This window comes from Momordica charantia (assembly GCF_013281855.1).
Source record: "Momordica charantia cultivar OHB3-1 chromosome 4 unlocalized genomic scaffold, Mcharantia_2.0 BLBB01000004.1, whole genome shotgun sequence".
In the NCBI taxonomy this organism is placed as follows: domain Eukaryota; kingdom Viridiplantae; phylum Streptophyta; class Magnoliopsida; order Cucurbitales; family Cucurbitaceae; genus Momordica; species Momordica charantia.
Window position 1 is genome coordinate 105,360 of NW_028275162.1, and position 23,118 is coordinate 128,477.

At 35.9% G+C, this 23,118-nt stretch overlaps 3 protein-coding genes and 1 long non-coding RNA gene across 11 annotated transcripts; 3 read left to right on the plus strand and 1 right to left on the minus strand.

Annotated features, from left to right (window-relative positions):
* Positions 1-449: 449 nt before the first annotated feature.
* On the plus strand, positions 450-3,483 carry LOC111016677 (C-type mannose receptor (DUF620)). Its single transcript, XM_022292142.2, has 4 exons — positions 450-590; positions 927-1,364; positions 1,450-1,797; positions 2,766-3,483. Exons 2-4 carry the CDS (start codon positions 999-1,001, stop codon positions 3,255-3,257), a joined length of 1,206 nt encoding a protein of 401 aa, XP_022147834.1. The 5' UTR covers positions 450-590; positions 927-998; the 3' UTR covers positions 3,258-3,483.
* Positions 3,484-7,222: 3,739 nt separating this feature from the next.
* Positions 7,223-9,452, minus strand: LOC111016685 (myb family transcription factor IPN2). Of its 6 annotated transcripts, none has more exons than XM_022292157.2 (7): positions 9,065-9,452; positions 8,861-8,937; positions 8,680-8,746; positions 8,527-8,587; positions 8,360-8,432; positions 8,138-8,222; positions 7,223-8,041 (listed from the first exon to the last, which is right to left on the minus strand). In XM_022292157.2, the coding sequence occupies exons 1-7, from the start codon at positions 9,243-9,245 to the stop codon at positions 7,602-7,604; spliced, it is 984 nt and encodes a 327-aa protein (XP_022147849.1). In that variant the 5' UTR covers positions 9,246-9,452; the 3' UTR covers positions 7,223-7,601. The 6 variants fall into 6 exon arrangements, with proteins under 6 accessions (XP_022147849.1, XP_087979657.1, XP_022147846.1 ...); XM_088123531.1 differs by having other exon boundaries at positions 8,360-8,402; positions 9,065-9,445; XM_022292154.2 differs by having other exon boundaries at positions 7,223-8,222; positions 8,689-8,746; positions 9,065-9,441.
* A 3,747-nt stretch (positions 9,453-13,199) lies between these two features.
* Positions 13,200-14,366, plus strand: LOC148211599 (uncharacterized). The gene is made up of 3 exons (XR_015790456.1): positions 13,200-13,653; positions 14,121-14,215; positions 14,320-14,366. It is a non-coding gene; the product is annotated as an uncharacterized LOC148211599 (long non-coding RNA).
* A 2,992-nt stretch (positions 14,367-17,358) lies between these two features.
* Positions 17,359-23,108, plus strand: GA2 (Terpenoid cyclases/Protein prenyltransferases superfamily protein). Of its 3 annotated transcripts, none has more exons than XM_022292217.2 (16): positions 17,359-17,664; positions 17,776-17,814; positions 17,889-18,017; positions 18,483-18,535; positions 18,619-18,904; positions 18,988-19,168; positions 19,619-19,827; positions 19,918-20,038; positions 20,132-20,229; positions 20,308-20,531; positions 20,643-20,755; positions 20,855-20,953; positions 21,637-21,852; positions 21,974-22,115; positions 22,348-22,593; positions 22,691-23,108. In XM_022292217.2, exons 1-16 carry the CDS (start codon positions 17,634-17,636, stop codon positions 23,003-23,005), a joined length of 2,502 nt encoding a protein of 833 aa, XP_022147909.1. In that variant the 5' UTR covers positions 17,359-17,633; the 3' UTR covers positions 23,006-23,108. The 3 variants fall into 3 exon arrangements, with proteins under 3 accessions (XP_022147909.1, XP_022147908.1, XP_022147910.1); XM_022292216.2 differs by having other exon boundaries at positions 17,360-17,664; positions 19,613-19,827; XM_022292218.2 differs by lacking the exon at positions 17,776-17,814 and having other exon boundaries at positions 17,360-17,664; positions 19,613-19,827.
* Positions 23,109-23,118: the final 10 nt, after the last annotated feature.

The following is a 23,118-nucleotide window of genomic DNA, read 5'->3' on the forward strand; positions in this document are numbered from 1 at the left end:
GATACATGACGTGATGAATTAAGATATATTAAGGTTGCCTATAAAAATAATATTTATGACCATATAGTTAGAAGAGCTATTATAATTTATTTTTAACAGCCTATAATTTATTGTATTCATACTTGATAGATATGAGTTTCTAGTATATGCAAGAGGAGAGGCCAGACGGAGCGTGGTAACTGGCAGTGGCATGGCAAACGATTGATAAAAGAAAAACCAACAAACCCGGATCGGTTTGATTCGGTTATTTAAAGGAACATCGAATTCCTCGGTTGAGAAAGTGAAAAATATTTATTTCATTGGATTCGAATTTAAATAACAGAAAAACAAACCGAACCCAAATAAAAATTGGTACGCCCAGCCCAATATACGTCTAAAACTCAAACTTGGGCCGACCTCTGAACTGAGACCAACCCTATTTTGTTTTGTTTACATTTTCACTCCCACCTCTCAGCCCCCTTGCTGATCCAGGTCACCCAAACCAAAACCTCTCAGCCCCCTCTTTCGCACCGCCGCCAATTCCTCTCTTTTTTCTTGCTCTCAAGTTGCTGTTGATGCCATGCCGCTGTTATATTAGATCTCTCTGTCAGGTAGTCTTAGTTCAGATACTATGACTGTATATATCTCTCTTTACGTTGAGCCAAAGAACCGTGAAAACCGAGCCGATCCGTTCGTATTCAAAATCGAAAATGTTGGTTTGGTCGGTGTGGGGCTAGTGGCAGGGGCCGGGAACTTTTAAAAATTAAAATACAGTGTCGCCGAATTGGAACTTACTGTACCGCCTTTATTTGCCGATGAGTTTGCTTTATTTATATATATAATATAGCGTTGGGTTGGGTTGGGTTATACTGTGAGTCTTGCTTAGTTTGTCCGGTAGCGTCCCACCCTAAAGGCCTAAACTAACTCTCTTTTATCATATTCTCCAGTGTTCACCAAAGGTGTTTGTGAGTTTGTCCCTGTGAAATGAATTAGGTTTTGAATTGGATCTGGTTAAGGGCATGGCGACGGCGGTTGTGATTGGGGGTGGGGGATCTTCCAGTTCCAGCAAGTCCCGCAGAAAGGCAATTTGGTACTCTCACCCACTGACTCCGTTGTTGGAAAGTCCGGATCCCCAAATGCAAGACCAAGAACAACCCAACAACAAGAAAGACTCCTCGGCCTCGGCGTCCAACTGGGAATTCCTCCGCGACTGGTTCAAGATCCACCGCAACCTCCCCTCCTTCGACATTCCCAATTCCAAGACCCAAGATTTGAAGCTTTTGCTCGGCGTCCTCGCATGCCCCCTCGCTCCCATTCCCCTCTCTGCCTCTCCCACTCCCCTCGACCACCACTCCCACTGCCACTTCCCACGCGATACGCCTCTTGTAAGTCACTCTCAGCCTTCTACTCTGTTCCTACAATTAATTAACTATATCATCGAATTCGATCATTTATTCCTTTAATTTTCAGGAAACTTCTGTCGCGCATTACATCATACAACAGTATCTGGCCGCTACCGGATGTCTGAAACAACAAAAGTCTGCCAAGAACATGTACGTCTCCGGAAGCGTGAAGATGATTCGGTGTGAAACAGAGGTCTCTTCTGGGAAAACTGTGAAGAGCATAGGGACAAGAAGCGGGGACAACGGCTGCTTTGTTCTGTGGCAAATGCTGCCGGGCATGTGGTCTCTCGAATTGGTGGTCGGAGGCAGTAAGGTGGTTGCCGGCAGCGACGGCAAGACCGTGTGGCGCCACACTCCATGGCTCGGCACCCATGCCGCCAAAGGTCCCCAACGACCTCTGCGTCGCATCATTCAGGTACCTTACTAATTTCATTTATTTTGTCCATTTTTTATTGCATCTGCAGTTGCACGCACCACCCTCCATCGGTCTCACTAAAATCATCACTTGCTAAAATTTAACGTCTTATCTTATCCATTTTATTTTTACATAATTAATTATTAATCATCTCTACCAATTACCAAACCAAGTGATGCGAGATGCAAACTCGAGTTTCAGTTAGCTACGAAACGAAACGCGTTGTACCCATCTTTTTCTTTTTTGGGGTATTAGTTTGACCATATTCAACCATAAGAATGAGAAGAATAAAAATAATTGGTGGGGTTATTTGGTCATGTGATCAGATGGTAAAGCAGAATGTAGGTTGGGTTGGGTACGGGTATGGCTTAGATATTCAAAAAAATGCTTTACCAAATAAAGGACAGAGAGAGACTGTGGAACAAATAAACAATCCCAAGAAATAGCTGACAATGATGGAGAAACTGTCCCCTGCTTTATCGTACACGCTTGTGCTTTTTCAACAGTGAAAGAGTCGGATTTTTGGGGATGGATGGCTGGCACGTGATTGATTATCTTGATGATGTCACCTACTCATCCATCTTGGGATTTGCTTCCGCATCTCTCTCTTTCTCCATTCCTCTTTAGGGATCCAATGGTGCCCAATGGCCTGCCTTTCTTCTTTTTCTTTTTTGGCTCTGCTTTGCCTTTGCCTTTGACAGTTCGCAGTTCGCAGTTCACAGTTGTAGTTTTGTTTCTTTCTTGTGCTTTAGTTTCCCTTTTTCTTTTCCCGGAATATAAAAAGACAAGCTTTTTTTGGTTTACGAAAATGAGATACATAAAATCGCATGGGGTAGATTTGTTCCCAAATATATAATATAATATGTTATTAGTATTAGTATTGGGTAGCAGTACCAAATGAAAGAGCATGCAGCAATCTCGATGCATTAAATTAAATTTGTAGAATAAAGAAATAGGAAACATGGCAGGGGCTAGACCCAAAGAGCACGGCTCGGCTGTTCGCGAAAGCCCAATGCCTTGGGGAGAAGCGGATCGGGGAGGAGGATTGCTTTGTGCTGAAAGTGTCGGCGGAGCGAGAGGCAGTGATGGAAAGAAACGAGGGGCCTGCGGAAGTGATCAGGCACGTGCTGTATGGGTACTTCTGCCAGAAGAGCGGAGTGCTGGTGTACTTGGAGGACTCACACCTCACCAGAGTGCAGACCGAAGGAGACGCCGTCTACTGGGAAACCACCATCGGAAGCTGCATCGGAGACTACAGGGACGTCGACGGCGTCCTCATCGCTCACCACGGCAGGTCCATCGCCACCGTCTTCAAGTTTGGGGAAATGTCCACCCAATTTAGCAGGACCCGAATGGAAGAGCTTTGGAACATTGACGATGTCATGTTCAACGTCGCAGGCCTTAGCATCGACTACTTTATTCCTCCAGCCGATATTTTTGATACCCTTCATTCTCCATGACTCCACCCTCACCCTCCTGTATTTGTATTCTATTACGCATAACGTCTCCCTAAGCTTCGCTAATCAATCATATCACTGGACACTACTCATCTCATCTGTATACATCTCAACATAACTTTCTTCATCCCTTTCCCTAGTACTCTCATTAAACCAGCGCAAATGAGTATTATTTTCCTTTTCCTTGGAATCTTTTAACTAATGAATGATCATGAAACGTTCTTTTGTCTTTTACCTTCGCAAAACTGGATTTTAAACACTATCAATATGTAGGACCCAAGTCCGGTTACGGTTCGCCTTATGGATGGGCCAGGGGCCCACTGCCGACCTAACGGCAAAGATTCAGGCCCACTAACTGCGGGCTTCATTACACATGGCCCCAGTTAGCCCTTTCTTCAGACTCGACTTAATTACCTTAGTTTTCATCAGTTGTCCACACCATCCTTCTTTTTATATTCAGAGATAATGGCTTCGAGGATTATTTTAAAAATTTATTTATACAAATTTCTAAAATTTTAATTTTACATTTTTAAATTTTAGATTTCTATCGGTAGAATTTTATTTTAATTTCGATTTTACTCTTATTTATTGCATTTTTATTTATTATAGTTATTTATTTTTTTAGAAATATAAAAGATTTAATTTCATAAATTATTATCATAATTCTTTAATTATTGTGGCCCCATACAAATTTTCAACTCAAATCTCTTGATTCATCCATTCAAAAATTGATTTTCTTGATTTACCAATATTATTAATTACAAAAATATTCAAATCATTCTCTCCCTTCTCGTAATGGCCCAACATCTTGTCACAGGTGAACTTCGTATCCTCATTTCTACTATTGCTTGGCTGACTCACCCTCCAACTACAACTCTCGGATATATCCGGATATAAACTAAATTTTATATAAACTTCCTAAAATCATTCTTAGCTAAATTCCATATAAACTTCCTAAAATCACTGTTAGCAACTCATTCTCCAACTACAACCCTCGGATATATCCGGATATAAACTAAATTCCATATAAATTTCCTAAAATCACTGTTAACAACTCACTCTCCAACTACAACTCTCGGATATATCCATATATAAACTAAATTTCATATATACAATAGTTGACACGAAATCAGAAATCGAAAACAACCGTTGGAGACTAGTTGAAAACAACATGATTTTCAACATTGTAGAAATCTGAAAGATAAAACTATTAGGATATGTTTGAATGCAAACCTTTCGATCTGGATAGATGGAGACGAATTGCTCCGGCAATGGAGGGGGACTGGAGACGAAGGAATGGTGACTGGAGACGAATGAGCGGACGAAAACAACGAGTTTTTAAATAAGAATAACGGAGGCGGGATAAGAAGGAGGCACCCAAACGGCGGCGGAGGTGAAGAAATTCAGAGACGGTCGGCCGAAGACGGAAAATAGAGACGGTCGGCCGGAGATGGAAACGAGAGGAAGTAGAGACGGTCGGCTGGAGACGAAAACTAGACGTAGCAGAAGAGTAGGAGGAATGTGTTTCAAAATTTTCGAAAATGGATTTGGTATTTTTTTATGTAGTTTTGGTATTTATTTATTTATTTTGGAAATTACAATTAAGATATTACAAAAGGATATACTAGTAATTTGTATGATGGGTACCATCGACAAAAGTGTAAATTCTATATATTTCCATCGTTGTTGTAATTATGATTTGTCATCAAAACTTGATTATATCCATATTAATGTGTGATTCTTCATCTTCGACTTTTGCAATGTCCATTTTTGGTGATGAGATTTTCAATATAGTAGTCCTACTCCTACTTGTCTACCCAACAATAGGCAATAATGTGAGGTTCTTCATACACTGCTAATCAATCAGTGAACAATGATATGATATTAATTAAGGGGATTCAAACATATAGAATGTAGTTCTACTTTGGTATATACCATGTTAGATCAATCACAAAATAAGTTTAAGTTGATTAAGTCATGGTGTACTAAAATCTATTACATTAAAAATTGAATTTAATCAAATATATTTTTGCCACATCAGAAATATACGACAAATATTAAATTTTAATAGACGAATGTCATATGCTAACTTTAAAAATCGTTCAGGTGAACTTTTTTTCCCCTTCTTTTTTGAAACATGATAGGGGGCGTAAATTTGTGGATTTTTTAACCTTGAAAAAGGATTAAAAAAGTATATATTGAACTTTCAAATTTAACCAAAACTTGAGTTACAAAATTATAATTGTACCCTAGTACCGAATATAAAGAAGTAATTAGGAACTGATTGAAAATATAAGATAACAACTCAACTCCCTGATTATTGGTGAGATTGATGTTTTGTATGGGAGACTGGCGAGACGAGGGTTAAATAAGGGTAGGTATCGTAAAACAAAATCGAAATTATATATATATTTTGGTGCAAAACTATGAATATTTGTTTATAATTCTAATTTTCTGTGTTGGGGATGTAATGTAATAATCAGTCGCTTTTTCTCTTTTTCTTTTTTATTTTGTTTGAAGTCATTAGAAATTAAAGTTTGAACAAAATGTGGTAGGCAGATAGGTCCAAAGAAGCTTGTGCTACAATATGTAGTAGGGAGGAGATTGGGGAAGGTAGGTGAGGGTGACCCTTTACAGATGGAAGGGAGAATGAATGAATTAGTTAAGAATATAATAATGAATCAAAGCAAGCAATGGGGCAAGAGAGGTAACGTACTCTTAACATTAACTTATTAACTTATTAACTTAGTTCAGGAGTAAATCACACACGTATTTGATTATAAAGGTAATAAACTTAGTTCATGAGTAAATGACACATGTATTTGATTACAAGGGTAATGAGGTCGAATCGCGTCCTCTCCCCCATCCCATTTGTTATATTAAAAAAGGATTCTGTGATGGGCTTTAAATCAAAATATATTGTTGGAAAAGTGTAGACAATTAAGGCATCATCACATGCCTTCCTGAGGTAGAGGTACCGCGGTTTGCTTTGGGGCTATTTACAATATTAATTAATAAAATGGGAAAAAGAGATACCGATAGAAGAAGCTTCCTCGATATGCGGACGCATGGAAGTGCGTTGTAAATATATATTCTTCCTTGGCTTTGGGCTTTATATTGGCTTTTAATTTTTGGGTCTCCGAGTGTTTTTTACTAGACAAGGAGCTTTCTTGCCAACTGGCTTCATTTTTTCTCTGCGACCAATAAAGTAATGTGGCACTGGCACTGGCACTGGCAGCGCGTACCATCTTTATTTTTTTCCCCACAACGTAACACAACCTCTCTCTGATGGATCTAATCTCCACATACATCTCTCTTCACTGCTCTTCCATTCACTTTCTCTAATTCTATATATTCAAATCCATTTCATAATATACTAAATCCATGCAATATTATTATTATTATATGCTATATATATATATATATGGGTACATCTCTTAGAAAACACATGCACATGCAGTACACATGCTCCTATATATATACACATATGCTTGTGTGTACTGTACTGATTTAGCTGGTAAGGGTGTAATTCAGAACCTTTTTGGGGTTTGAAAAGTGTAGTAAGTCCCGTTGGTTGGAGAGAGACAGAGATAGAGAGAGAAATATTGAGTGGATGGTATGAATGCATAATAATATATCCTACGCCTTTGATTTTGGTACCACAACCAGAAGAGAAGATGTCCATGTCCTGGTCGGATCTACTTTTGTTTTGGAAATCCGTGACATGGACATGCTAATTTTATTGACCGTTTGATCTTCCCGATAATATTGTCTCCAATCATCCCACTAACTAACTAACTTTGACGAAAAAAGAAAAAAAGCACTTAGACCACCACCCTAAGGTTATTCAACATCATATAACTCCATATATCAATGACAAAAAGACAAGTTCACAACTTAATAAATAATGTAATTCAATTAACGAGAGTCGACTCAATTTGAACTCATATTGACACATTTTAACGAAATACCAAAATAAGAAATTTATAAAGGTTAAGGTAAGAGGCCATACATGGTACAATAATTAATGTCAGTAACCAGCACAATTGACATGTATAAAAAACTTACAGTATACTAAGGATAAGGATAGGAAAAGGAAAAGAAATATGATAGTAGTGTTGGTCAAAATCAAAAGAAAGGGTTTTGCATGCCATATATATGCATGGGCATGGAAGGCTTTCCCTTTTAAGTGGTGGAGTGAAGTGAAGTCAACCCCTTGGTTGTTGATGGTGAAACGCCAAATGCTGAATTAAAATCATCAAGTCACTCAAAGTAAAAGCATGCACTTAAAACTGACGAGTAGGGGTGTAAATGGAAATAAATTAAAATTAGGTGGATCGGATCGGATCAGCCAAATGGTGGAGCGGTGGTAATTAGAGGGTAGTTGTTGGTCCTATCCGTGGAAAGTGGGGCCCTTCTGGGGGACGGCCTCTGAAGCTTTGCATTCATATGATCATATTTCTTGTCATCTGCTACTGCGGCGCATGCGGCCTTGGCATTGGCATTGGCCTCGGCCCCGTACATTTCCATTTCCTCCAACTCATCTGATCTTTCCACAACCAGCGCTGCACCAATTTTGAAATCTTGATGATGATCTTGTTGGCACGGGGACGAGGGCGGCGCCATTCCTATGTCCTGGAGCCGGAAATCCTCCGACCAGTTTGGCGCCCTGCTGGGCTTCTTATTCTTTCCCAAGCACAGTAAGCTGTCGTTGTTGCTGTGATGAGGCATGAGTCCATCCAGCTCCACCTGCTCCCCTCCGTAAAGGTTCAGATCTTGAAAACAACCTGGAAATCCCAGAGGGGAACCAAAATCGTTATTGTTATTTGGGATGGGCATTGACATTGGCATTGGCTTGTAGGTGGCAGCCCCCGAATTCTCACCCGCCAGGGTTTGACAGGCCTTTTCTAATATGCTCTGCATATACTTCCCTTGAGCCTCGATCCGCAACTGCAGGTGTCTTTGTACCTGAATTATTGCACACATTATATTCTTCATCTTTAGTTATTTCTACACCACCACCACCACCTCCACCTCCACCTCCACCTCCACCTCACCAATAATATAATATAATACTAAGTTCATTATAATATAATTAACCCTACCTCTAATTGCTCATGCAATCTTCTCTGCACTTCCATTTGCATCCTAATCGCATCAACCATGTGTGAGTTACCACTGGAAATACCATTACACAACACAAAAAAACAAGAATCGAACCCCGCCAACATATAAAAAAAAAATATAAGGAATGAATTAGAAGCGCGCGTACTCGTTCATGCTTCGGTTGATGATGTTGGAGGAAGAAGCCGTGTTTCGGTGAAGTTCTAAACCTGATCAGGGAAGTAAGTTAAAGTTAATTTGGGGCAAGGCAATTAGAAACAAATTAAGGTAAGGAAATATATAGAAAATAAAAAAGAGTCACCTCTCATACCATCCTTAACCGAATGATCATTGAATTCCTTGTGAGGCTGCTTTCCCAGTCTAAATTTCTAAATTAGGTTAAAAGGAAAATAATTAAAGCTAAGGTGTGGCATATTATATTGGTCAGGTTTTACTAATTAATTTAATCATAAGGCCCAAACTCAAAGACAAGACAAGCGAACCTGGAGATGGCTCTTGAGGTGGTAAAGAGTAAGACCCTTTACACCCATAACTCTCATGATAGTCTTAGGCGTGGCCTCTGAAAATTAAAATTAATTGAGAAACGAGCAAGTTAGATATATAATATGATGATATGGTAAGTAAGTGTATTAATGAATGAAATAATTGTAATTTGATAATAGAAGAAGAAGTAGGTAGGCACTAACTATCAGGGCCTCCCAGCTGAGTGACAGCATCGACAAAGCGTTCATGAAGCTCAACAGTCCAGCGGAGGCGGGGTTTGGGGTCGGTGGTGAGAACCAGCCCGGAGTCGCCTTGGACGCACATCCCTGCAGCACCTGATCTCTCGTGAGAATTCATACTCGAAGCTTTCTTAGGATGGAACATTCTCTCTCTCTGGGGAAGGAATACGGATAGATTCAAGAACAAATCCCAGCAGGGCCAATTTAATTAAAACCAAAAGCCAACCCAGGCTTTGGCGGTGAGCCTTCTGTTTCTCAACTCAAGACCGCACCACCTAACTAACCTAACCTCTCTCTCAAGTCTCAACCCACAACATATATATCTTGTTATAAGTAAAGAATGTTGTCTATTCTATTACTATTAAACGCAGTACGCACCACCCTCACCCTCACCCTCCTTTCTAAAAAGATACCCCCCCTGTGCCGTGTTATTAATTAATTATGCCTACATACTAATAAATAAATTATAAAACATCGTGCACAAATCTCTATGATCACTCTGCTAATTAATTGTTAACATCCTCCACCCTCCGACTGGACTCACTAATCTAGTTCCACGGGCTGCTAGCTTTGATATTAACATTTCCTAGTACCTCTAACTTTTAGCTTAATTATTACGTTCCGACCAAATAACATCTATCTATCCCACTCCCCACTTATCATACAAACACATCATTATGTCAATATATGCATCAAAATACCAAACAAAAAGTTTCTCATCATAATATTAATAATTATATATTCTCCTTCTCATGATCATCTCATCATATCTCTTGTACTACTGTGTTGTTGTATTGTGTGTGTGTTAAATAATTTTCAATAATTTAATTATATAAATTTGAACATATATTTTTACATTCTTTGATATCATGATGATTAAATAATTAAAGCAAGTGATTATATTAGAGGAAAAAGGTAGGTCTAAGGTGATGATGATGGATGTATGTGGAAATCAGTGTAATATACAAAAGGGGAGAATGTTTGTGAAGCTTTTTATGACACAAGTGGAGGGACCTTCCATCTTCTAAAGTTTTTAGTTTTAGACTCAAAATTTACCCTTATCTCTTTTGTCCACTTCAAGCTTGTCTTCAACTGTTCTTCTGCTTTCATCTGATCTCTTTTCCTTCCATCTCTACACCAACAGTACAAACAAACAAATGGACTAAATTAAAGTTGCCTCCATGCAATTGCACGCCCTTCAACTGATAATTGACTATATCAAATTAAATGTCACACACTATACCCCATTTGAATTTTGAACCAGCTTCCATTTCTTCCCACTAAAAAACAAGCTAACCTATTATCGGATGCCGTTTTTCTCTGGAATATCAATTCATTTTAAACTCAATAAAAATAAAAATAAAGAAAGTTCATAACAATCCATGACTCGTGGCTAAATCCAAATGGGAATAAATGCTTTTCTTCTTTGACAATCAACCAAAGATTCTTTCCACGACCCAATTAAAAATCATCCACGAATTATCTCATATATTACATACATTTTTGCGCAATACAACAATATAAATCAGGGTGTGGTGATTTTTTTTTTATTTTAAATTTTACTGACCCAACACGTAATTTTATTTTCCTCTATATACATAAAATTAGTTGGATGGACACCGCCCCATTTAATTTGGTTAATATTTATGCCACATGAAATGACTTTGGATATCTTTAAATATTGCAACAACATGCATTTTTCACAGAGGTGGAATTTGGAGATTCTTTTATAGTTATAATAATATGAATTAAAAACCATATGGGCCGTGTACAATATGGCATGCCATATGCTTGCCTTGAAGTTTGGTATATATAGTATACATAAAATTAAAGCAAATTAAAGGTTGAGGGAGTTTTTGAAACATATATAATTTAGGATTATAAATGAAGTTGGGTGGGAATTATATTGAAATTAAATTAAAAGAGGCAGGGCAGGGCAGCGTGAAGAAGATGTTTGCTTGAATTTCAAGCGTCGATATCTTTATAGAATTATTCTATTATTCTTTTGGATGCATATATTCCTTTAAAGGTGACATAGAGGGTAAGGGAGAGGGACCCATCTTTATGAACAATTTGAATTGAATACTTTTCTTTATTATTACACACTCGTTTTGCCTTTTTATATCGAAGCTATACTTCTTCCTCACCATCCGCACTCAATATAGTAATTATTTTGTAAAACTTCACTCTATATTTATGGGTAACAATATAGCATTTTGTCAACACGAGCTTAATAAGCTTAGTTCGGTAGTAATTAACATAAATTCAAATTCTCCTACCTTACCGTCTGTCATGCTTTGGACGGTAGAACGGGGAGAGGGGGAGTCGTATCCATTCTCTCTCCGGGCACGAGCAGGAACATCAAAATAAAAGACTAAAGACACGTACATCCCAACCAGCAGTTGCCAGACAGGACTTCCTTGCCTTCAACCTAACCGCCTTGTCTTATCCCGCCCTTTCGGACTACGATTTGACCGATCGTGCTCCTGCCACGACATTTACACATTTGGATGTTACTACGTGGTACTAAAAAACAAGATATAGAGTTTCTATTTAGAGAAATTCAAAACTCAACCCATTCACACAAATTTATATAACTGCACCTTTTTACCCATCTAACAAATTTATATACTATTCTTTCTAAAATAATACCTAAACAATAATTATATAATAGGTAAATTGTAATGGGTCGCTAAACTTTTATACATATTTAAAAAAATGTCAACCTCAGGTAAATATCGCAAAATATTTGAATTTTTATTATTCCAGTTTTACCCTTATGATATCTGATATGCACCCGATGTATACTTGATATACGTCTGATGGATATATCTGATATACGCCTGATGGATGTATATCTGATATACATCTGATATACTTCCGATCTACATCTGATGTACATCAGATGTACGTATTATACGTCTAATATACATCTGATGCACATATGATGTAACTCTAATTTATGATATACTAAACATATCTGTAATGATATACCTATGTATATCTTATCTGATATATATCTGATGTATCTTTGATAATGTACATCTTATGTATATTAGTGGCATACTAAATATATTTATAATTGATATATGATAGACATCAGTAGATCACAGATACATCAATGTTAGATATCAATAGATATCAGTAGATAGCATGATTATATCAATGGTAAATTAGAGACATATTAAATATATATCACATATGCATCAAAGTTATTTAGTGGTAAATCATAATCATATGATAAGTTATATTAGTAGATATCATAGTTATATCAGTGATAAATTAAAGACATATCAAGTATATATCACAGATATATATAAGTGTTATATCAACATGGTAAATCAATGGTAAATTATATAATCATATAAGAACTTATATCAGTAGAAATCGTAGTTATATCATACCTACGTTAATGGTAAACCATATTAGAAGTTATATTGGTAGATATCATAGATATATCAGACGTAAATCAATTGTATATCATTATTATATCAGTGATATATAAAAAACATATCAATAATATATTACACATATATTAGTGGTAAATCAATAAATAGTAAATACTATAATCATATAAGAAATTATATTAGTAGATATCATAGTTATATCAATGATATATCACTTATATATTAGTAGTAAATCAGATGTATATCAAGTATATATCAGATTATATCAGTGTTATAGATGCTAAATTTGTTATTTCCTTAAATTTTTTTGCCATATTTGTAATTGTCACTATATATATATATATATATATATATATATATATATATATATATATAGCGGATTTATTTGGCTTATTAAAAAAAATATAAATACCTCATTTTCCCATTAAAAAAGAGTTAAAGATTAAAGTATATTATTAATATTAATGTTGAATATTGTACTCTTAAGTATACATTGAGATATAAATTTGGCACTTGACAAATCATATTCGATACACAAAAATGAAATAGTGAGCTCAAAATAGTAAGTAGTAACCATTTTTATTTTTAAAAAGTGTAGTCACCATTTTGAATGACAATAGATCTTAGAAAATCTGACAAAACTGCTTCCATCATTACCAATTAATTCTGAAATGGATCCTAGGAATACTGATCGAGTGTCAGACCCTACAAATTATTGTAGAAACAATGACCGACAGTAGAAAACCCGCGTAAAATCGAAAATCTATTATCATTTCAATGACAATCGAAGACCGACATTAAATCAGTTTTGTTCGCCCTAATTTAATTTTTCATAAACTACCTGCCTCCCTCACCGCATGAACGACCCACGAAGTGAGCAGGCAAACTCCGGCGGCGCGACTGACGACGTATAATAAATGGTTCGTGTAATTTGCAATTATACTGAAAAGTAAGTATCCTCCAACAATTCTGAAGAAACGTTAGTGGAATCGTGAATCCCCTTCTCCTCCGGGTACTTCTGGCGCGTTTCTTCTCGAAGACGAATAGAAAGAAACCCAAACCCCCCGTAGATCTCCAATTAGGGCTCCGATTATTTTAATTGCTACATTCAATTTCAGTTGAGATTAACGATGGTCTGCGAGAAGTGTAAGCTTTTGTCTCTCCTCTTGCATCACTAGTTCTTGCCAATTTACAACGAATCATGACTATAATCAAGAACTCTCGCGATTATATTGTATCAGTGGATATTATGGCCAAAGCGAGCAATGGCAACCAAGAGCTTGTGAACTTGAATCTCCTCCCTAACATGTTGTATTACAAAAAAAAATCAATGGATATTACAAAAAAAAATCAATGGATATTATGTAATGAGTACACGTTATACTTCCTAATTGAGTGAGGTAGCTAAGAGAGTAACTTATATATATGATAGTAATAGTATACAAAACGATCAATCCATCTCTCCTCTGGTTCTTTCATTGATCAATTCTTTGAACTGTCCCGTATTTTACAAAGTTTTGTTTGCCAATAACAAAGTTCTAATTTGACTGCATCATAAGTAAAGCCTTGCAAGTCTAGTCATTGTTCTGAATTCTGAATGTTGTTGCCTGTAGATGGACTCCTTATGGAAATACTAAGTTCATAATTTATAAGCATGCAGCGAGTACACCAGGATGCCAAGTATTTCACACATGTGCTTACAGCAAAGGTATGAATTACGAATGGTAATTTTTGTTTGTTCTGATATCTGCATACAGATTATTACTATATCTCAATGCGATAATGTGCTAAATCCTCGTGCACGCTTGTCAGGGGTTTGCGCCATGTGCGGGAAGCGAGTACTTGACAACAAGTTTTATAAACAAAGCAATGTGCGGTTAGAGGCCGGAATTGATATTCAACTTGTAACTTCCAATATCAAGGGCTAAAGAATTGGAGCAACCGCTAAGCAAAAGGAATGTTCTTCTTGCCAAAGAAGAAGAGTATTCAAAGAAAACTGGAGAACTGGGTGTACTGTCATCTGATGCTTTTGAAACGTTACTTTTTCTCTTAATTAGGATTTCCTTGTGTTTACCTGTGCTTTGACAAATGATTAGTAATCGCAGTTGAGATTATTTGACATTGCTTTTCATGTGCACCTTCATCTGTTGTTTGTGGTTCATTTTGTTGCTACCTGTCTGATCCTTAGCTTGTTGGGTTTTCTTCCCTATTGCAAATTTTAGGTATAAGAGGAGGAAGATCAAGGGACTGTATAAAAATGTAATTATTTAGTCGTTTGCGATAGGATTTCGACCCAAGTGGAAAATCCTTGTAAAAAATATGTGAAAATTGTCTTAATGTTGATTCATAGGAAAAATAAGTGGGGTGTAATAGGTAACTTGACTTTGAAATACATGTGCGATCGATAATTTGATATGATGATCCTGTTGGGACTTGATCATTCTTACTGGTTGGGCTTTGCATGCTTTACTTAAACTTCAAACTATTAAAATGTAACCTTTCATTGCATATGAATGTTATGCAACTTTAACCTCTTGATTTAAGAGACAACGACAATTGACAATGATGTATTTATCCATCTGGTCTGTCTTCTAATATTGTCCTGTTTTAGGGGCTGCAGAAGCAACTCTAAAGGAAGAAAAGCCTATTTGGCATATGTTTCAGAAGGAATCGAGAAGTCACAAGACTGAGACATAGTCATGAATTTTTCCTATTGACATTGTTCATACGGTCTCAATCCCTTTTAAAAGTTTGTGTTTCGTGATCCAAGAACCAGGTTGTTAGCACAAATAAGTGGTCAGAAGTAAATAATAAATATTGATAAATTTTACTAAAAGTAAAAGTAGTAACAATTAGGAAAAAGTGAAAATTAGTGAAATCATGATTCCTTTTTTCTCCTCGTCCTATTTAGAGTGGGAAGTTTTGAATACGAGAGAGCTGCTGTCTCCGAGATTATTTTTTCCAAGAGAAGGATAGTAGAATTCTTAGAGCTTGCAAGGATTTGTTCTGGAAAATGAGCTGTGTGGTGCACCCATTTTACCCAAATGACTACTGGTTTACCTCCAATTGATGAATTCTGCAAAAGTATTATTTGAACAACCCCATAAGTTTTTATACCTTCTTTGAGGTAGAGATTTAAACTCAAGACCTTTTCATCTAGGGTGACTCTAACATGAGAATCTTATAAACATGTTTCAATAGAGTATCCAAATGTTTCAATAGAATATCCAAAGTACTTTAGAGACCTTTTGGTTTAAAATTTCAAAAGAGTAGCTTTAGATAACAACAAGATGCATGAGAATTTACGGCCGGCTTAAGGTATAGGCGAGTGAGGTGATCGCCTAAGACCGCAAATCCTAAAAACCCTCACATTTTTCATATATTAGTACATATAATATAATATAATATTGTTATCTATTTGTTAGTTTTTACTTGGGAATATAGTTTAAAATATAAAATAATATATACCCTACATGCTCTATACAAATTAATAATAAATACACTTTTCTTGAAAAAAAAAAACTTTAATTAAATATAGATCTTTATAGAAAATCCATAATAAATCACTCACATAAATTTCTCTAGATTTTAATTTTTAATTTTTTGCGAAGGAAACAGGATTAAAATCCACCAAACTAAGAAAAAATGATAAGACGGGGTATGGAGACCCCATTACATATGCAATCTATAGGGCAAAAGAGACTATTAGGAGACTCTTCACAAATATGTAAACCTAAGAGAAGAGAGAAGAAACATTATTTGACTAGCAAGTAAATTTATACAAGAATCGGCTTCACAATAAATTTGTCGGATACATACACTCCATTCTAGAAAAAAGAGGTTCTCAATATTTAAGACCATAGACAAAAGAACTCTTGATTTTAATTTGATACCTTTCAAATTTTGTTATTTTTATCTTTCTCTTCATGTTTAAAACCTTTCAAATTTGATTAAAAAAAATAATAATAATATAACCTCTCAAAATTCTCTCAAGTTTTAGACCGTTTGTATTCTTTCTCCTTTTATTTATTTTTCACAATTAAAATTTTTTCAATTCTCTTTAAAAACTCTACCATAAATATATTCGGTAGATTATACTAATTTTAACTTAATTCCACCTCTCCCAATTGTTAGAATAAAAACCAAAGCTTCAAATTTTGATTATTCTATGTTTTTTAGTTCTATTTCTTTTATTTTTTAAAAATGTATTTCATATTGTTAGATACGTGGATTTTTGAGATTTGTTTAGGTTTGCTTACTTGTATCTAGAATATTAATGTGTCTATAAAAAAATATGAATATAGATATGAAAAGTTTAAGAAAATTAAAAATATAAAAACTTATTGAATCTAAAAAATGTGCTACAAAAATGGATTGAATCTAAAAAATATGTTATCAATAAATTTTTTAGTGAAGTAAAAGTAAAGAAAATGATAGGTATAGACAAATCAAAAGATAAACAAAAGCAGGAGATAATGACATTTTTTAAGATGAAGCATCTAATCAAATAAATTTCAACAAAAAAAATAGTCATATTAAGGCTTCCCTTTTAAAATTTTGGCTAACGATATCATCTCGAGATGTCCTAGGTAAGATCACGGGAATAAAATATTTTTCACACAGAGGATGTCTAGTATCTGTATTAACAGCGTTATAGGATACTAGACATCCTCTGTGTGAAAAATATTTTATTCCCGTGATCTTACCTATAACGCTGTTAATACAGATACCCTAGTCTATATGAATTTTGGAAGTGAAGCACCACGGGAATCTCATAATTTATAGAAAGTTTAAATTTTGAGACTCTTTTTTTCTGTCACACCAATAATTTATAATAGGATATGTGGCTGTGGTGGGTGTCGATCAGTTATTTTCATTTGATTTCTTTCCCTTTGGATTTGCATTATGAATTTGGGTGCAGAGTCCGGCTGTAACTGCTGTACATTTGCGATTTGATACCAAAAACTCCAAAAGAAAATTCAGGGAGAAATGAATTTCAGTCTCCTGCTTGGTTGTCTGTTGCCCATTTCATCACACTGCGAGTGCTGGGCTAGCCCTAGAAATAAGAGTGTCTCACTCTCACCACGCATGATCCATTCCCTGCTATACTTCTGCAGTTCCTTTGCATGTCTGGCTGTTTTGCTTCCACTTCTTCAGGTTCTATTTAATAATACTTTCCGTTTCCTAATTCCAAGTATGGACTCAGGATTGATTGTATTCTTCCTTTTTTTCTTGGCTGCTCTTAAATTCTCACTACCATCTATGGAGAGTACCATCTATGGAGGCTACCATCTATGGAGGCCGAGTGTTTGTTTTCTTCGCTTTTTAGTTTTTACCATTCTATCATCTCTTTCTTCCTCTCACGAATTCTCCTCTATCAGGCAGCACCAGACTCCAGTATTGCTCGCACGAGTTTCCTCAACGTTTTGCTTCTTCTCGTACAGCTACATCCACGAACATGTCTCTACTCCGTCCCGCCAACTTCACCTGTTCTAATTCCGTCTCATCAGGTTCTATTTTATAATTGTCTCACCTTCTCTTTCTGCCATGCAAGTTTGTTACTCCTTAGTTTCCAAGACCTCAATAATTTTCTTACACAATTCATTGCAGTAGAAGCGTAAACTTTAATTGTCTTATTGTTATCCTCATAAGCTTGGTTTTATGTGGAGGACAAAATCTTGGGACTTAGTTTCAACGAAAGAAAGGAAAACAAACATTCTTTTTAGTTACAAATTGTTTCATCTCGAAGCAGTAACATAAAAGTGTAGACAAGAGAAATTCTTTAGTCGCTTGAGATAGAATTTCAACCCAACTGGAAAATCCTAGTAAAAAAAATGACAGAATTGTTTAAATGTTGATTTTGGGTTCTTAGTCTCTAAAAATAAGGAATATTTGCAAGTTACATTTCGTAATTTTTGTGGCTCTTTTTCCACTCCATACTCTTCTGATACGTGGAAATTATTCCTCTCAACCAGCTTCTCCATTCCCAGGATTGGATGTGGAAACAAAAACTAAAACTGGAGCTTTGGTATGATTTCGTTTATTATCTAATTTTGCTTTTAGCTTGTTATCTTTCAAACCGATGGAATATATTTTTCCTTACTGTTTCAGTGCTTTGAAGAAACGAAAGAAAGAATCAAAAAAATGTTCAACAAGGTTGAACTTTCAGTTTCTGCATATGATACTGCATGGGTGGCAATGGTTCCTTCCCCGAACTCCCTTAACGACCCTCTTTTCCCTGAGTGCATAAACTGGGTATTGGATAATCAACACCCTGATGGCTCATGGGGCATTATCCATAACCATCACTTGCTGATGAAAGCATCTCTCTTATCTACATTAGCATGTGCTCTTACTCTAAAGCGGTGGAATATTGGTCATGAACATATGAGCAAGGGTATTTTTAGAGTACTTGCTAGAAGTCTTCTCCCTTCATGTAGGATTCAGTAATAACCTAAAAACATTATCCTTGTTATGCAGCTCTCAATTTTATCAAGTCTAATATAGTTTCAGCCACTGATGAGAAGCAATATTCTCCTGTGGGATTTGACATAATTTTCCCTGGCATGATTGAGTATGCTAAAGATTTGGATTTGAATCTGCCCCTGGCACCGGCAAATGTAGATGCTTTGCTTCAAAAGAAAGAGTTGGATCTTAGAAGGTTATATTTTATTTTCCTTCTTTCCTTTATTTTTTCTAGATGTACCTTCCCATGTTTTCTAATGTCTGTCATATCTTTGACAACAATAGACACACATCATTTGCTCTTGAAGTATGTGTAATGCAAGTACTTCTTAAGATGAACCAAGCTAACTACTAAGCTGTGGCTAGGCTCAGCTATCTAATGCTTTTATTGGTCATTTTGATTCAGTATTTAAGTTCTTTATTCTTCAAGTATGAGATTTTTTAGATTTTCTCCATATAATTTCTTAAAATCAGGATCAGCCTGTTCTTGGTTGATCAATGCATCCAAGTTTTCTCTGACGATCTTATGCTCTACTTAAGTTCTTAGAATCATTGAGTTGCACTTTAAATACAAGCAATAATATTACATGAAATGATTTAATTTCTACTCACTGTTCCCTTCATCTTGTCTCTGCTGAAGCTGTAGAAGCAACTCTGAAGGGGGAAAAGCCTATTTAGCGTATGTTTCAGAAGGAATTGGAAGGTTACGGGACTGGGAAATGGTCATGCAATATCAAAGAAAGAACGGATCACTGTTTAATTCTCCATCCACTACGGCAGTGGCTTTTATGCATGGAAATGATGATGGCTGTTTTAATTATCTTCATTCACTTTTACAAAAATTTGATAATTCAGGTTCCTCTGACATCATTTTCTGCTCCTTTCTGCCTTTTTTTATGTCTCATTTATTTCTCTGTAATTCTTTTCCATCTACCGTGTTTTCAGTTCCCACAATATATCCTCTTGATATATATGCTCGTTTATGCATGGTTGATAACCTTCAAAGACTGGGAATTGATCGGCATTTCAAAGAGGAGATTAGAAGTGTATTAGATGAAACTTACAGGTAATATGACATTTTAACTTCAAGTCCATTTAGTCTATGGTTGAATTTCTTTCTTAATATCTATGGTATCATGGCATTGATTTGCAAGAACAGATGTTGGATGCAAGGAGAGGAAGATATATTCTTAGATGCTTCAACTTGTGCAATGGCCTTTCGGATGTTACGTCTTGGAGGATATGATGTTTCTTCAGGTGCCTTGTGATTGTTGAATTTAGGTGCTGAAATATTAGATTGAAGTAAAGGTCTAACTGGTTTAATTTGTTCTTTAGATCAGTTAACGCAATTTTCAGAGGACCTCTTTTCCAATTGCCTTGGAGGATATTTAAAGGACTTCGGTAGCTCACTGGAGTTATTTAAGGCCTCTCAGATTATCATTTATCCTGATGAATCTATTCTGGAAAACATTAACTCTTGGACTAATAGTTTCCTGAGTCATGGTTTATCAAGTGGTTCAGTTCATTCTGATAGACCTGATAGACTTCTTAAACAAGAGGTATTTTTAGTAGTAACCTCTCAAATAAGTAATAGTTGTTTGCTTTTCCTTCTTTTTTCATTTAATTTAAAGCATGATTTCCATAAACCCTTTGCCTTTGGTCATCTTCAGGCAATTAATGCTCTTGAGTTTACCTATAGCAACACACTGGAACGCTTACTAAATAAGAGAGCTATGGAAAATTACAACATAGACATTGTGAGGATTTCAAAAACAACATATACGTATGCTTTCTCTTCATTCTTCTTTTTGTTTTTTGCTTGGGGTGGGGTGAAGCTATGGGGTAAGTTGAACGGCTCTAATACTGGATTTAATTATATCAGCTGCTTAAACTTTGGTCATCAAGATTTTCTGGAACTTGCTGTAGAAGATTTCAATATCCTGCAATCCATACATCATAAAGAACTGAAAGAGCTTGAAAGGTAAAATATGATTTTCTGCATAATTGGGATCATGTCAAGATTAATCTTTGACCTCTATTGCAGGTTTTTGCTTGATCCAAGCTATGATTATCATTTGGTCCATGGATTATGTTACAAACACAATAGTCTATGAAGTAATGATTAGGTCATTGATGAACTTGTATATTACAAAAATTGAAATTACTGAAAATACTTCTCATAAATAATAAAGAAAGATAGTGAAACCATAAATTCATGTCAGTTGCTTCAATTTCTCTTCTATTAATAACTATGGAGCCTGAAATACTTAGTGCACCCATGCCTGTCAATGCAAGCATGTGCTACAGAGATCAAAGTGTATAAATTTATATATAAGATGTAATAAACCATCAAAATTTACAATTTTTACTAGGGAAAAAATATTATACATATCAACGTTTACGTAACTTTGGCTTGGATTTAAACCTAATATGTTATTTCTTCATTTCATCTGAAAAGCTGATGTTATAAATTGTATGAAATTATTTACTCATTTGGTACTTGGAGCATCAAATTCAACCATAAACTGTGCTCTCTCCGCTCGTTCTAAATTAAATGATATATTTTGAATATGATTGCCAACTGTTAAGTGGACTCGGGTCTTTACATTTTTGAGAAACAAAAGAATCACTCTTTGATAATGAATTTCCATAATGTATGTGCAGGTGGGTCGTTGAAAACAGATTGGACAAGTTGAAATTTGCCAGACAGAAGCTAGCGTACTGCTATTTTTCTGCTGCAGCAACCCTTACCTCTCCTGAACTTCGTGATGCTCGCTTATCATGGGCCAAAAATGGTGTGCTCACAACCGTGGTTGATGATTTCTTTGATGTTGGAGGATCTGAAGGGGAATTGATAAACCTTATACAATTGGTGGAAAAGTATTTCTTCTTTCCTTTTACTTCTGACATCTCTCGTTAGTTGGTTCAGGATCACATTAATTTCACCCCTCGTAGCATTCTTTAGCATTGAACTCATAATTTCACGACAATTAAATCACAGGTGGGATGTTAATGGTGAAGCGGATTACTGTTCCAAGGAGGTTGAGATTATATTTCTGGCACTTCACGGCACTGTTTGTGAAATCGAAAAAAGAGCTTTACCATGGCAAGGACGCAGTGTGATGAGGAATGTTATTGATATTGTAAGATATTCAATTAAGATTTATTTTCTAAGTAATTATGAAAACATAATCTTCTAGCATCACCAATAATATTTGGGTATTGAGGGCACATGAGCTTAGTTACAGGTAAAACCATGAAATCTGTTCGTAACATACTTTTGAACTATATTCCTGGCATGTGCTGGTAGGTTCTTTATTTTGACCCCTGTATTCAACCTGAGATTATATAAACTATGCTTGATTTGATTTGTAGTGGTTGGCATTGCTCAAGTCTATGAGAAAGGAAGCTGAATGGTTGAAAAATAAGATAGCACCACCAATGGATGAGTACATGGAAAATGGCTATATATCATTTGCGTTGGGACCTATAGTCCTTCCAGCACTCTTCTTCGTTGGGCCTAAGCTTCCAGAGGAAGTGATTGGAAGTTGTGAATACCATAAGCTATTTAAGTTGATGAGCACTTGCGGTCGTCTTCTCAATGATACTCAAAGTTTCGAGGTAAGTACTAAAACAAGTGCATGATCTTATAGTGTTTATGCTAAGGGTTTTTTTTTTTCTTTTCTTTCTTTTAAAATTACTTCTGGTTTTGTTGCAGAGAGAGTCCAGTGAGGGCAAGCTAAATGCTATGTCTCTGTGCATGATTAATGCTGGTGGTGATTTCACGAAAGAGGAGGCCTCTGAAGCAATTAAAGGGAATGTTGAGAGGACGAGAAGAGAACTCCTGAGATTAGTTTTACAGGAGAAGAATAGTACAGTGCCAAGGGCTTGCAAGGATTTGTTTTGGAAGATGAGCTGTGTTGTGCATCTGTTTTACAGGAAAGATGATGGGTTTACTTCACATGAGTTGATGAATTCTGCAAAAGCCTTACTTGAACAACCCATGGTTCTGGATGAACTTTTGAACAAATGAAATGCAAATCAATAGAATTGTTAAATTGTAAGCATGCGGAGGGGTAAATCCTTTGAAACTTTAAGAACAGAGAGTAAATAAATAGGCCATGTGTTTCTCTAAATATGTCTCTA